Source organism: Crocodylus siamensis, chromosome 4 (assembly GCF_052110815.1).
Source record: "Crocodylus siamensis isolate JL-2025a chromosome 4, ASM5211081v1, whole genome shotgun sequence".
In the NCBI taxonomy this organism is placed as follows: Eukaryota; Metazoa; Chordata; order Crocodylia; family Crocodylidae; genus Crocodylus; species Crocodylus siamensis.
Genome location: NC_143398.1, coordinates 241155256 through 241170816, shown reverse-complemented (window position 1 = coordinate 241170816; position 15561 = coordinate 241155256). Strand labels below are relative to the sequence as shown.

General features: G+C 43.0%; 1 protein-coding gene across 4 annotated transcripts in view; it reads left to right on the top strand.

Moving 5' to 3' along the window:
• RALB (RAS like proto-oncogene B) overlaps window positions 1-14587 on the top strand; it is a 65880-nt gene extending 51293 nt beyond the window's left edge. For all 4 annotated transcript variants that reach the window (XM_090046037.1, XM_090046036.1, XM_090046038.1 and 1 more), the window contains exons 3-5: window positions 291-499; window positions 6354-6531; window positions 8280-14587. In XM_090046037.1, coding sequence (XP_089902163.1) covers window positions 291-499; window positions 6354-6531; window positions 8280-8399 — 507 coding nt within the window. In that variant the 3' untranslated portion in view covers window positions 8400-14587. The remainder of the gene's footprint in view (window positions 1-290; window positions 500-6353; window positions 6532-8279) is intronic.
• The last annotated feature ends 974 nt before the right edge of the window (window positions 14588-15561 follow it).

Here is a 15561-nt window from a genome sequence, read left to right as displayed (position 1 = left end):
GCTGAACTTGAAATAAACTCAGAGTGACAAATGCCATGTAGCATGAGCTGCTTCTGATGTGTGGACTCTGACCTGGATCAGAGGTATGACCTTCAATCTGCTAATTCTCCTTAAAATACTAGAACCAAAAAATGGCCTTAAATAGATGACAGTGATCCAAAAAAAAAAAAAAAAAACCCTGCAAAGGCTATTTTAATCATTATGAAAATGGAGAGGAATAGGCTGAGGTGAGTGCCCCATCTGACAAAATTGGAGGTGCTGTGAACTAACTCCCTTTTTATGCTCCTCAGTTTGTGGAAGACTATGAACCTACAAAGGCTGACAGTTACAGGAAGAAAGTGGTTCTGGATGGTGAAGAGGTCCAAATAGACATACTGGACACAGCAGGACAGGAGGACTATGCAGCCATTCGAGACAACTACTTCCGCAGCGGGGAGGGGTTTCTGCTAGTGTTCTCCATAACAGAGCATGAATCTTTTACAGCAACAGCAGAGTTCCGGTAAGCACCTGCTATCTAGTGGGATGGAGAAAAATGGAGTGCTTCAGTCCCTTTCATATTCATGTCCTTTTCATAGGAGGAGCAGGTTTGATTGGCAAGATGAATAGCTGCTTCTGATGGATTACTAATAGACAAAAGTGCTGTGGGTACTAAATTTTGTTAACTCTTGCAGGAATTGTTAAACGATTCTCAGCTGATCTAAGCAGCGTTCATGTATCTAACTTCTGCTTGCATTGGGACAGTACAACTCTAATCTTAAGTATTCTCTAATTTAGTTTTACAGCTTGAAAACGTATATCTTTTCATCTACGCCAGCCTAGATTTTACCTAGATATGCACAACTAGCATATGCCATAACAGATTTGTTTAGTCCTATCTGTCTCCACTACTTCAGCTGCAGGATGTCTGCTGGCTACCCGATAGACCAGAAAACTGGACTGCTAGCCATTCTGTCACGTGTCTATACACAGATGCTGTAGCTGTGTACAGAAGCTCCACTAGAGTTCAGGGATTGGTCTAGTGCCAGGCTGTTTCTCAGACTATGGTACCTGAGACTCACTAGAAGAAGAGCCCCTTCTTCAGGAAGGTCAACCATGACATAACTTGCTTATCTGCATGAAAAGTTTGAACACTGCTTTTAATCTCTTGCCTACCCTAGATAGAAGTGAATAGGGAGTTCTTCCTAGCTTTGTTCTCCTAGCAGTTGACTACCACTGTCTACAGTGTAGAAGTAGGTTATATCCTGTTTGGTCCTACTTAATGTAGCTATCTACTTGCTCGTCCTCAGTTCTCCTCTCATTGCTTGTATAATGAATGGGCTTCTAAATAGCGCTTTTGACTGGTAGAGTACACGCATGTAACACATTTGTGGTTTGGTTGTAACGTAGCCTGCCTCTTGGTGTGGCTTCTGAACTTATTTGCTGAGATCTGGTTGAAGCAGCAGGGGAATGGAGCAAAAGACCACTAGTTCTAAACTAAGGTTGCCCACCACTATGCTAGGCTATAGTGTTCTTGGAGATTGTGCTTCATCTAGGATGATGGAACTGTTGAACTGCTACATGTGGCACGAGTGATGTACAGAGGGACATAATGCCTCTGGACAAGGCAAAACGGCTAAATGCAGGCCATCTTTAATCATTTGTGCAGACCCTCACTACATAATTCCCTAAGTGGTGGTACTGAGCCAGATTCCCTAGACTTGACTTATACACATACCTGCAGCTCTCTGCACTCAGTAGGAAGTGCAGTTGAAGGCTGGCTTTGGCCAACTGCATGTGACAAAAAACCCAACAACCTGTAATGGTAGTTCCCAAAGGGAACTTTTCTAAAACACCCATATAGCCTTCAAGGCTGGAGGAGTGCTGCCCACTTTGTTCCAGAGCAAATTGAGGTGGTAGACTTAGAGTGAGAATGAAGGCAAAGAGCATTATCAAGGCAAAAGTAAGATTGTTAGTGGTGCAGGCAAAAGAAAAACCTGTCTGTCCTGGTGATACTTAACACGGCAGACCTGACTCATCAGAATGAATTCGAGATTAAGAGCCAGCCTGCAAGACTTCACCTGGTTCCATAGATAGCCAGACTCTGTACCATGGATTTCCAGACTCCAGTTTCCACACTAGGGAAGGGAGCCTCAAACAGTTAGGCCAAAGAGGAGTCCCAAGTTATTGAACAGGTCCATGGAGACAGGCAGCAGTTGGTTTTTTATATCACAAGACCCCAAGGCTGTGTGGCAACTGTACACCTGAGCCCTGAGTCTAAACAGCTATGCAACATTCTTGACAACCAGCTTCCTGGGGGTGCTTGGATCTGGAGAATGCTTTCTACCTAATGTAAGGCAAAAGTAAACTGATCCCTCAGAAGGTCAAAGCTGTGCCTGAGCCTAAGTGGCCTGTTGCCTTAATCCATATATGAGTGTGACCTAGCATCACATGTCTACTTCTGACCTCAAATAATCATGTACTCATTTATAGCTGGGTTGATTAGGGGTACCTTTGTCATGTGGTACTCTTCCTCTGGTTTCCAAATCCTGGAATTTGCTGAATCTGCCTCAGCTAACTGAAGGGTATGAACAAACATGCAATTTTCTGTTATACAAATGTGCTGATAGCAGTAACTTTTTTTTAGCATAACCACTGCAGCTTTTAACCCATCATAGATCAGGATCATTTGATAGCTATGCCAGACTAGATCCCCAAGACCCAGGAATTGGAGGAAAAAGTAAAGTTGATACTCCAAGGAGGAGCCATTAAGCTGTTTCCAGATTTCTGGAAGTCAAGGACATCTGAAACACAATTAGACTACAGCCTTCCTCTTGCCCAGGGGACTTGAAATGATTAGTGTGCTGGCAGCCCCTTCAGCAATGCCTGTGCAAACCATTTTCTGTCCAACAGTAGAGTGCTCTCTGGGCATGAGGACTGATCCATGTACAGAGCTTTACATGCTTCTTCTGGAAGCAAGAATTTTGCTTGATCGTGACCCGGGAGTTGTAGCAGGGCAGACTGGAAAGCTATTCTGTCCAAATTTAGCCAGATCATCCCACAAAAAAGCATAGGTATAATTGCTTAACAGCTCAAAGGGCTTCAGAATTTGACTTTCAAAAGTCTGACGGTAGCATATGTATATTTTGGTTTCCTGCTCCTCTTCCATGACACTTTGTTCATTCTCTAGAGCTACACTCTTAGGTTGGAGATGCTCCATACATAGTACCTCCTTACTTTGGACTTCAGTCATTGGCTACAAGAGAGAATCTAGATTTACTTGGATCTTGCAAATCTGATGGCTTAATTACAGTTCATAATGGTATGACCTATAGAAAAAGGCAATCCATCTCCAAGGCTCTTCCATTGTCCACAAATCTTCCTTTCTTCTTCCGCCTCCCCACCCCCCGCATCTGAAATGGGGATTCAGCGTGTATACTGCTACAGTAAATACAACATTTAAGATTTGTTCCAACTGTCAGGTAATCTAAAACTATTTCAGAAATCTCAAGGGAGCAGACAGTCTACTCTGAACAAAAATGCAGGCATCAGCCTTTAGAAATTTCTCATCCTAGTGATTTGTATTTTTGTGCCTCCTTCTTCCAATGCAAACTACTACTAAACCAGCTCAATAGGCTTGGATCCAGTAAGCAGTGAGAAGATGGGGCTTGCTGACAATGTGTAAAATAATTTTACAGCTTTATCTTGTAAGAATTGTATTTTTTTTTTTTTTCTTTTTAACCTCTCCTTCTGCCTCAGGCTTTCTTTGGAATGGAAGTAGGAGGCAGGGAAGGGAGGGGAGAAACGGGTGTTTTAAATATGGAATTTTTAATTGGCTTGCAAAAACCTACTGAAAATGACCTTTAAAACATTTTTCAACTCTTTAGAGGGGAGGTATCAAAGGCACCCTCCCACAGGGCAGTGCATGTACCTTCTTTTCAGCCAGAGGGCTGCTGTGGAGCCAAGAAGTGGACTTAAAGGAGAATTTGAAAAGAGATTTTTAATAAAACATTGAGTCAGTAGATCTCCCTTATTTGATTCTGAACTTATCAGATCCTGGTAAATAAGAGTGATTTAATTTTTGGTAATGAGGAATTTGGATAACTTTCCCTTTGTTTCTAGTGAAGACCCACCGTGTTCTCAATGAGGGTCATTACCTGCACTCCCTTATTAGATAAAATGTTGTTTTTAAATTGGTGGTGCCCAGTTGTCTGGCCCTTTTGGACTGGATGAATAGTGCAGGGTTGGTCTGAGTCTGATCTGACCTTGCACTTGTCCAATATGGTGCGCACGGCCATGTTATCAAGGGCAATTAATGCTGCCACTGCTCTCCCATCACACAATTTCCAGACTTCTGGGGGTTGAGCACTCCTGGTTGAAATTGCATGTCAACAACCACTTTCTTCCCTTTTTAAATTGGTTCCTGCAAGCCAAATAGAAAAACACGGGCACATGCAACAAAATCCCAGTAACTTGTCTGTGGCTGGATGTTGTATCAAGCTTTATTTCAAAAGCCAAACTTCCCCCGTGTATTTAATCTGTGGCTGTGGACATGAGTGCATTCTGGAATCCTTTGAAAAAGGGATCTTCCTGCTCGGTGGTTCTCAGTCTTCGCAAACTGGGAGACTAGGCACCCCTCTGTTACTCTTGGGAATTGAGCAGTGCCCTATTAAAAAAAACTGAATTTATTACAGGGCTTTGCAACCTCCTGGAGGTAGAGGAGCAGCCAGGCGGGGAGAGCCTGAGCCTGCCCATATCTGCTTGATCTTCTCACTGGAGGCCTGAGCCTGCCTCTTATTTGCTCGTCTTCTCATGCTTCCTGTGGCACTTCAAAGGGCCTGGCAGCACTGTAGGGTTTCCCCCAGGCACCCGGGCTGAGAATTGCAGTTCTAGTTGTTACAGGTAAACCAGGTAAGAACAGTCTGAAGTATAGCAAAACCCACTTTCACACTGCTTCATGCGCCACAGCATAGGTATTTTGTCTTCATGGGGTGTTTAAAGTGGGTTTTGCTACACTTCAGATCATTCTCACCTGGTTCACATGTGACAACTACTAACCTACCTACTGTTTGAAGGGCTTCCAAATATACATGCTTCTACACTCTTGTTTACTGTTTCTTCTCTCATGGCATCTGTCTACATGACTCTAAGATGTCAAAACTGGAGTCTTTTGACTTCAACTGATTGTAGCATGGCTTATTTCTTGCATAATGTGTGCTTGAGGTGAGGTGGCCATCAGTGCACAGGGCAGCAGATGCAATCTGCTGTCAGGGAAGGAAAAGTGCAAGCAGCTACTTGTTTCAGCTTCTGTGCCTAATCTTGGTAGACTAGGCTGCCTGGAAAACATGTGGTTGCTTCTTAAGGCCTCTCTTGCCACGTGATGAAGCAATATGGAAAGCAGGCTAAAAGGGAAAACGACACTTGAAGACTGCTGAAACATAAAACAGGCTGCATGTTGTTGCTGATGCATGCTGCTGTCAATATGTCTTAATTGGTTTGGCAGGGACTTGTGGTGGTTTTTTGTTTTTCTTTCTTTAACTGACTTCCTGGATATTTGCACAATATCCTTGAGAATTAAGCTGAGACTTTCTTATTGGTAGCAAAGGTGGTTGTATGCATGTGTTGTTTGTTTGGTTGGTTTTTTCCCCCGTGAATTGACTTCAGTGGATGTCTTCAAAGACAGTCTTCCAAACCTGTTTCATAATGTCTTTTAACGAGGAAAAGAGTTGGTATTTGCCTGGTTAAGTCAAAAGTCAAAGAGCAGTTTTTTGCTCTGCCCCTCTGGTGGCACGACCTGGTGTAAGTTCACTTAATGTAGTCTCCATTCACCACCTCCAGTTTCTGCTTCTGTAGAGTGGGGTAATACTCTGCAGCTTAAAGCTTTATAGGACCCCTCTTGGAAAGCCTGCTGATCTTCATATTGAAAGCAAAAAATAGTATCAAACTGCTTCCATCTGTAGTATAGATAAAGACAAATTGATATGTACCAGGTGAGTTGCCTATTTATAGCTGTTCTTTCTTGCACTCATCAAGGAAATAATTATGGTACAAGTATCTTAAACAGAGGGAACTGCTTAGCCTGTAGATGCTTTCCTTTAGTCAGAGCTGGAGGAAGTGGCAATGGCTCTCCATTGGAGCAAAACATAGCTTTCCTGTAAGTTATAACTTATTTCTGTGATTGGGCTGTCTTGGTATAGAGCCTGCAATGTGACCACTTTAATGAGTGCCAAATTTAATGCACACATCAGACCGTCCTATAGCCTTTAGCACTGTGAAGGCTGTTCAGTTATTCCTGATGCACATTTTATTTTTGTCAAGTACAGGAAGCTGTGATACAGCTAACTCGGCTATTTTATTTTTAATGCTTGATGCATTAGGGAACAGATCCTGCGTGTGAAGGCTGAAGAGGACAAAATACCTTTGCTTGTGGTGGGAAACAAATCTGACTTGGAAGAGCGCAGACAGGTGCCTGTAGAGGAGGCCAGAACTAAAGCAGAGGAGTGGGGAGTGCAGTATGTAGAGACTTCTGCCAAAACTAGAGCGAATGTAGATAAGGTAAGAAAAGTTGCTGTTCTTTCTATAGTCTAACTATAGACACATGGGTGACTAAGTGCCTGCCTCCTGGGCTCAAAGGCACAATTCATGGCTATGTTTACAATATTCTACCCGCTGAATAACTTTGTTGTCAGGAATATCCTGCAAGTGAAGCAGTTCACTGGTGTTTGGCTGTGTAATGTGCCACCTTGTACCTTTCATCTCTTTTTTTCTAGTGTACAAAAGTCCTTGTACAATTACAAGCCTCTTGGATGGTAATTTCTGAGATGCAGGAGACTTATTGCTGCCCATGCTAGAACCCTTGCATCAGCCATCCTTTCAGCTGCCGAGAGGTCTTGTGAGATTTTTGGAGCTTTAGTAGAAATGCCTATCTCTGTGTGCTCACTTGCGCTTGCTCTTCCCCCAGCGCCTCCTCCCCTCTTCTTTTGTCTTTAAAGTTTGGTAGTTTCTAGCCTGACTTCACTTTTGGGTTCTTGGATGGTTGCTCTTTTTTTTTTTTTTTTTTTTAATTTTGAGGAGACAATGTTTGTGATTGTTCTTGTATAGTTCATGTGGTTTTTAAACGTATGGAGACTCTGAAATGTCTGGAAATTAAAGTCCTCTCTTCAAAGAGGGTACGGAAAAGTTAACCGATAGACATGCCAACAAAGCATGACTGTGTTGGGAGGAATTTGAACAAATGTAGTGGGAACCCTTAAGGGATACTTAGCGAAAGGTAGCTGGCAGGCATTCCATTGTCTGCAGCTTGAGAATCAGCAAACCCTTCTTTGGGAAGTGCCTAGCCAATTGCAGTTCCCCGCTTCACCCACAAGACTGGTTTGGGTTGTAGCTTCACCTGTTGAATGCTCTTTTTTTCTTTTCTCCCCCCTCCTTTACCATACCCCTTGGCTTTCAGACGTGGCATCTAAGGCCCTATTCCTGACATGTCTGCTACCTTTTTTTCCTGTTTAATTGAAAACGAGAGCTACTTCTCAAATAACTAAAAAACTTGAACTTTGTAACTAATAGATCAAAAACTAACTTTTTTTCCAGTAGACCTTCTCCTGTTCTGATCAGACCAGCTCTTCAGTTGTAGCTGCTTCATTACTTTTTTTCCTGGAACTTTATTTTTCATCAAAATTTCCAGATACATTTTTGCATTCAATTCCAAACTGTAGAAAGCAAGTGCTGTGATGTATCCTGACTTCAGCTGAGACACTTGTTTAGATGGCGTATATGTCTGGGAACAGAGAGCTGGGTTCTGTTTGTCACATGATAGTTAATCACTTAAAATCTATTCTGGCTCTCCTTCCACAAAATCAGGTTAACCTCCCAGTTTTCTTTTTTTTATTTCATTTAATGTTTGGAAGGTGCTAGACAAAGGTTTCATTGTCTCTTGGCTTCACTTTCATGTATTAATTGGCAATGTACTTCTGTGATTGATATTAATCTCTTAGAGCACTATACTATGCATTGGCATGCAGGGCTTACTTTACTTCCACCTAACAGTGAAATCCATTAAAATAAGGGTTTTATTTTCAAAGCAAGTTGCTGAATAATTTGACGGCCAGGTAGGATTGTCAGTCTGTTTTGCCCCACTTAATATGTTGCACAACATGGGGATCTGGGTTCAGCCACTCTTGTTAGGTGCTTTCCTGTTACCTGCATTTTTTTCCTAGTACATTAGCTTAGACATCAGTAGCCTAATCAAGCTTGCTGCTGCCAGAACTGACTTCTAATCTTCCATATGTATTTTTCCACTTTTTCAGGTATTCTTTGATTTGATGAGGGAAATCAGAGCGAAGAAAATGTCAGAAAACAAAGACAAGAATGGCAAGAAAAGTGGCAAGAACAAGAAAAGCTTTAAAGAGAGATGTTGCTTACTGTGATGCTTGGGAACTGTAAAGTTCTACAGATGGAATAAGACACTTACCACTAAGGATATAGGGCTGGATTCATGGAAGGAAGTCTGTATTAACTTTTTTTAATTCACATATTGCCTCTTCAAAATGCAAAAACTTTGACTTATGAACCACGTAGGGGTCAGCAGAAACCTGAGCCCACTTTACACTGAGATGGTTTTGCCTTCCCAGTAACATTGAAGGCTACAGTTTTTACCAGTAAATGTAGCATTATAGGGGTGATTCTGCCTGCTGTAGAAGTATTCCCATATGAATTTCGTAATAGTATCTCAATGCCTCTTTGAAATCTGGCTTTTCCCAAAGCTGCATTGGTTTAAAAGTTACTCATCAAATTTTGGGTTAAACTTACTGTCTACACTCTCCCCAACTTCAAAAAAGTGGATAAACCAAATATCTGGTAAGGCTTTGAGTTTCAGTCTCGGGTATGGTGGTTATACACTCCTTCCCCCTTCTCTACCCTCCATTCCCTCATTCAGCCTCTCAACTGTAAGATCTGCTTGATGTCTCAGTACTTTGAACTGACACTTGGGAGTCCTAACTCCAATGGTTATTGGCTTCTGCCTGCCCAACAGTCAATGTAAGATTCGTTAATCAAGCCTGTAGACTCAATTGGACCTTATTTTGGTAATGTAACACCTAATATTTAAAATACTGGCCAGCTTTGTTCCCCCACTGGCCTCGCTCTTTTCTCTCATAATGTTTAAATTATTTGGAGGGGTGGGAAAATGACCTAAAGCCTTCTTTAAAAAAAAAAAAAAAAAAAAGTGGAGGTGGCAGTTAAAATGACCTTGATAGGAACAGTGTTGAGGCTACACTGCTACAATCACTTTGCCTTTTTTCCTTCCTCCCCTCAGTTACCTTGACTAGAGAAGTGTAATCCTGTCTACTTGTTGCACTAGCAGTCATGTTGAAGATGTAGAAACTGCATTTCTGCTCTCTCTTTTGTTTAAGACTAACGCACACTTTTGAGGAAGAAGATGGGCCACATCACAGCACCGTAAAGCTGAAGCCAGGGTGAGGCTTCACTGCTACCTCTCAGCTTGACACAATTACTTAGCTAGGAAGTTGCTAAATGTCTAACAGCTAGGTTAAGCAACTGTTACTTTTTGTTAATGCTGTTAACTTTTTAATATTACTCCTCATGCACATGTATTTAAAGTATGGAAACACTTCAAGGTTTGCTTTTTAGTTCTACTAAAAAAATCACATTCCTAAATCAGGGAGGGAACGTCGGTATTTAGCAGTTCATATCTTCTGTCAGACAGTTTACACTATAATATTAAAAAGGTGGTTCAGTAGATTTTAAATGGAGGGGAAGAAGTCCTTCTAGAAGTTGCTGTTGCAGAGAGAATCATTTGATTTCTTTTTGCTTCTGGAATCCATTTTATACAGCTTGCTAGTAAATGATGGTAAGACCCCTAACATTGTTTATAATCGACTGTAGACAGAGGTTTCCCATTTAAAAATTAGTCTTTTTTTTTTTTTTCCTAACTACTTAATCTAGCTTGTTCCAAGTTCATTCAAATTTGGCTACAAGGAGAAAAGAAGCTGAGGGAAATGCTGTTGTAAAGTCTTCAATAAGCACTAAATCAACCTTATTACTCCTCCTTTGGGAGGGTGAGGGTACAGAGGCAGGGAAAATTCAAAGGTGAATATTGTAACTGTGAAGTTACTGGACTGTTCCTATAACCACATTGCTGCTTTTGTGCATCCCACTTGAGGATTTGGAAAGGAAAAACTAAAGGTCAGCCTTGTGGAGGCCTTGAACTGAAATCTTGCAGGGACTTCAGAGTTTCTTACCTGCAGTTTCATTGTCTTCCATGTCTTGGTTATGTTTGTCAGGTTAACCCATTTGATTGGGAAAACTGTATATCTAATAAAGGGTGCTGTAATCTGTCTTATTGTCACGTTAAATTCCTGCCTGGTTTGTACTGTCATCTTTTGGCCAGAAGGATCAGTCAGCTAAGCTTGACTATAATCAAGCTAGTTTGATTAATACCACAAAAATGTGGGAACAGTGTGGCTTGGTCAGAGGGGGGTGGCTCTACAGATGTTGCATTCAAATCCTAGATATAAGGGTTCAAACCAGTTTGCTGCACAACTTAAAGGGGTGCAGCTGGTTGGGAGGGGGGGGCGTTACTGATCTCTTCCCCTATGCAATTGTGGATGCTTCAGTATTGTTCAGCTCCAGTAGGCCGATATCCACTTCTTACTGTCTGTCTCTGTCTGAAAAATGAGCTGGCTTTCAGGCTTCTGTTGCTGGCCTCTAATCCCTATTCAAGCTCCTTCCAAATGCTCAAGCAATAAGCACAGTGCTTTGGTGCTTGAACCGTAAATACAGCAGAGGAATGTTCCCCTCTTTTAGTAATACCAGCTTCTTAAAGTTTCTCTATCCAGTGTCTTTGTCCAGTATTTTCCACTTTAGTCTTGGTTGCAGTGTTGGTTGGTGAGCAGTGTATTAACTGTAATGTTGCTTGGCCTGGATGGACAGATCCAGGATTTTGTAAAGTGGGGGTGGGAGTAGCTGCTAGTGCTGCAGGGGCAGCTACACTCCCTGCCACTGTCCCCTGCCCCGGTGGATATACCCATCACCAGTGGGGGACTCTTAAAAACAAATGTCCCCGTTTGGCTAAGAATCCTCCATCCCCCTCTGTGTTCCCTTCTCCTGGCCTCTTTTGCAGCCACTGTCTCTGGGGGTGAAGGAAAAGGAGATTTTTAAGCAGCTCCTGTCCCACTCCAGCCATGCTGTATGGGGGCAAGAATTTGCTGGGGACAACAGTGGCATACAGGTTCCTTCCCTTCCTCTAGCCATACCTGCTCCTGGGCAGGGCATCTGCGGGGACACAGCAGGAGGGAGTAACGTGCCTGCTTCCGATGTTGTCTCCAGCTGAGCTTGGCTGAGGGGATGTGGGGATGGGGAGGAGAAGGGATGTCATGGAGCAGGGGGAATTCTGCTTGCTGATCCCAGGGCATCATCACCTTTTTAAAGGGCAGATGTCTGTGCCATTGTGCCCCTTCTGGATCTGCCCCTGTGACTGGGTCTTTGCAGGGTGGGGGCCAGGAACATGTGAAATTTATCTAACTGAGATGAATATTTCACTAACAAATAGACAGCTTGTCGCTACCATTTGTAGACAGCTGTAGATGTTAGACCAAGATCCCAAATTCATCTAAAAGTTTGTAGTATTAGATAGGAAGGACTACTTGTTAAACACAATGGATGTGGTGGTGTTAAACCATGTGTTACTGTGTCTGTAGCCTCCACCGCAACCTGAGTAGGGAAAAATAGCACTTTTTAAAATATGAAGTCTATTATCCTCCAGTCCTGATGATAAGCAGTTTGTCCTTTTTGGAGTCTTGCTTCCTTCTGAAGAAGGATCTTAGCCGTTCTGTCTGACTTTGTGGAAGGCATCATCAGAACATGTTATGAGCTCTGCCACTCAATTACACCAAAATATGCATGTTGCAGCTCTTCCATGTTCAGGGCAAATGGAGAAGAACTTATTTTCTTCAAGTGGCCTCGGTACAAACGGCTCTAATATTACAAAGAGCTACCTCAACAAAGTGTGTATGTGTGTGCATACACACCTGAACACCACCCTGCCTTGGAAGGGCTGTTCCAGACCAGCACTTCTCAACCTATAGCTTGTGACCCAAAAGTGGGTGGCAAGAAATATATGAAAGGGTTGCAAACAAAACTTTAAAAAATGGATCAACAAACTTTAAAAATAGATTTTCCTTTAAAGGAGGAAAACATGGGAAATTGTGGCTTTTTCCTTGCATGCTGTTGGTTCTAGCCTACTAGGGGCTGCTTGGGGGGGCCCCATGCCCCACACACCCACCTCCTGCCCCACATACTGGGCTGGGACTGGCTATCAATGTTTACAGATGGGTCCTGGTACAAGAAAGGTTGAGAATCACTGTTCTAGACCTTGATGGTCCATGCCCAGAGAACAGGTGCCAAACCAAGAAGTAAGCTGGTGAGGCTGCTGTGGATTTGTATTCACTAGCCACTCTAGCATGCTGGAGGCAAAGGGCTCGAGTGTCCTCTCCAGGGACCTTTTAAAGTTCTGGGGCATGCCAGGTGGACAAGGCATGCTAGGGTCTGTCTTCACTGGATCATGTTCCTGCAACATAAATGCATTTAGTTGTGCACAGGTACAATGGTCTGCCTTTCATGAAGGAGAAATATGTCACCCCTTCATTGTCCTACCAGAGAAGGCAGCAGAGTTGAGTGGCCTCAAGTGGCTCTTTGACTGGAAGTTCCTCAGCAGAACATTTGAGAGGTGGTTAGGACTGCAGCTTTAATAAAAGTTGGAGGAAAAATGTGGCTGCTTCTGTGAAATTCCCTTCACATCATCTTAATTAAGATGATGCATGTAACCTATGAGTATCTTAAGTGTGAAAAGCAAAGAGGATGTGTTTGAAATCAGCGAGCAAGTACCTCTTCCTGCGCATTATGAATTAAGGTAATTGGAGGGTTATTGCATGTACACCAGCAGGTTCTGGAGGCCAAAATTTTATAAGCTTGGAATTTGTAGAACAAAGAAAAGATTGAACTAGCCTTTACATTTTAAACTTGCTGATCCATTACCTTGGCTTTGGGAATGCAGGCATGTTTGTGAAGTAGTTGCACTTTACACCTTCAAGACTTCAACCCTGAGATGTAAATGTCAAGAATCCCAATACAGTAGGGTTGGGGGGGTGGGGCTGGGAACAGATCTGGCCCACCAGGCCATTCTATCCGGCCCGCAGGGCCCCTAAAAAAAATTTAGAAAATTAATATTTATTTGCTCCTAGCTGTCTGTCAAAGACGACAGGAGCCAGGGGTAGTAGGGCCCAGAGGAAACTGATAGCAAGACGCAGTAGCACGGCCTGCCCAGCCCTTGCCCCTCAACCAGAAACCCCTGCTTAGCAGAGGCTTCTGGCCTGGGACCATGGGGCTATTTTTGCTTCCCTGTGCCAGAGAGGGAAATGCAGCCCTCAACAATCTGCAAAACTTGGTAACTGGCCCTCTGCCCAAAATAATTGCCTGGCCCTGCAATACAGCAAAGTAGGTCTTGATGACAGGGGCATGGGGATACAGGACTCCTTGTGTCTGCTGGTCATCCAGTTCAGGAGGTGAGTGCGTATTCTGACTGGTTCTCCATTCTGGGCTGTATGATCTCTAGGACTAGAACTTCTGGCTAATTTACTTCAATAATAGTCTTCATGTTTGTTAAATTCCTCAGCCGTCTTCTTTTTAGAAGGTATCTGCCACCTGGATTACTGGCAGAAGTAGAGTTGAACATGGAGAGAAGCCACCTCTGTCACCTGTGCCATATGTGCTTTGACCTGGATTAACATCCAGTTAGTCTACCATCTGCACAAGTGCTGGATAAATTCATTTAGCACTGTTTTTTCCAGGGCAAGAAACGCATGTATGTCTTTAATGTATGGCCATTAAACTTCAATACAATGAGGCGGCCAAGTTGAAAATTTCATTAGACTAAAACAACCTGTTTATGTATTTGAGGAGTGAATTTGCTTAATGTACCTGACTATCAAAACTATAAAGATGAGTTTGGCATATTACCGATAAAGGAGGTGGGGGAGTAATTCTTTGCCATGCCAAATCTCTGTATACAACATCAGGCGGAAAGCATTTTAATTTGTGGGAAGGACCAAATGAATTAAACCTTGGTAATAAGGGGAACAAATATAACTGTAAAAAATACCCAAGTCTTTGATTTCCTGAATGGCAATTTAGTTGGCTCAAAGCTGAAGAGGAAGGTTTTTAATTGTAGCAGCTGCTATACGTGTTCCTACTGGACTTAGGCAAATGGCGATTTCTAATATGCTGGCCTTGCTGGAATGGCAGGAGTTTTTCCTGTTGTGAAAAGATTTCATTTCTTTAACCCAAGGAACTGTACTAGAAGTGATACAAGGTACAGGATTTAAAGGGGAGAAAAATGCCTCTTCAAACTGTTGTGCTGTACTATGTTAAGTCTCCTTTACCTTGTCTCAAAGTTTTCATCTCTCAAATGTTGCACAAATTCCATTTTTTTTTCCTTTTAAATGGCCAATAATTGTGTTAGAAGCATTATGTGCTCATCACCGTGCTAATACAACTGATTTGTGTTACTATTGCTAATAAAAGAGAAATGGGTATCATGCTTGGTATGCTGTAGGTGTTTTGATCGATCGCCTTTCTAAAGTACTGCACAAGACTTACTCATTCACCAAAACAGTTCTAATGTTTAGTTCAACCCAGATTTCTCTGTTTGTCCTAGTTGGACTGCTTTTATTTGGGGAAGTGGCCATGCTGTACTTGGCTTAGTAGATCTCTAAGCTACAGTGCTTAGTCCAGGCCTTTTTCCGCATTGCTTCACACTCCCTCACCCCCAAAAGGCAGCTACTGTTCAAGTAAACTACCTGAACACTAGGGGTGTGGACAGAAGTGACAATTTTCACCTGATCTAGCCACAGAAAGCAGTTTAGTTGTGACCAAACATATGCACGCAGCTGCAGACAGCTTAAAAAATGGCTGATCATGTGAAAATCTGACCTCTCGTTGCATGAGGCATCAGATAAAGACTTCCAAAATGTAGCATCTCTTGTACCTGTCTGACCTCCCAGCCTGTCACTGTTTTCAGACTGGAAGGGGAAAGGAGGGAGCTGGGGCTGGACACAGGCATGCCTGGACAGAAAGGGGGCCCCCAAATGGTATTGGTACTATCACTATCATCATCTCTGGTGAAGGGGGGCCTGATAGTAAAAGTTCACCGAGGGCGGTCAGGAATATAGGTATAGTGCTGGAGGGAGTTCAACTTAGGGGTTTTTTCCAATCTCCTCTGAAGGGTGGGGTGGGTGTCTGGGAGGCTCTATAGGCAAAGGATTGCAGTGAGATGGGGAGGTCTCTTCTTAGCCCACAGTACTGTGATACCAGGCTGAACAGGCCAAAAAGAAATGGTCTTTTATAGAGACAGCCTGGTCCAAAGGGCTGAAACCTGGCAGTCGTGGTGCTTGGGACCCTGTGAAGAACTCCATTTAGGGAGCTACAGCTGCTGATGCAAGCTTTGTTTTTGTGCCTTAAATGCAGGGAAGGAGAACCTGAATGCAGGCGAGTCTGCGGGGAGGGGAGCCTCCC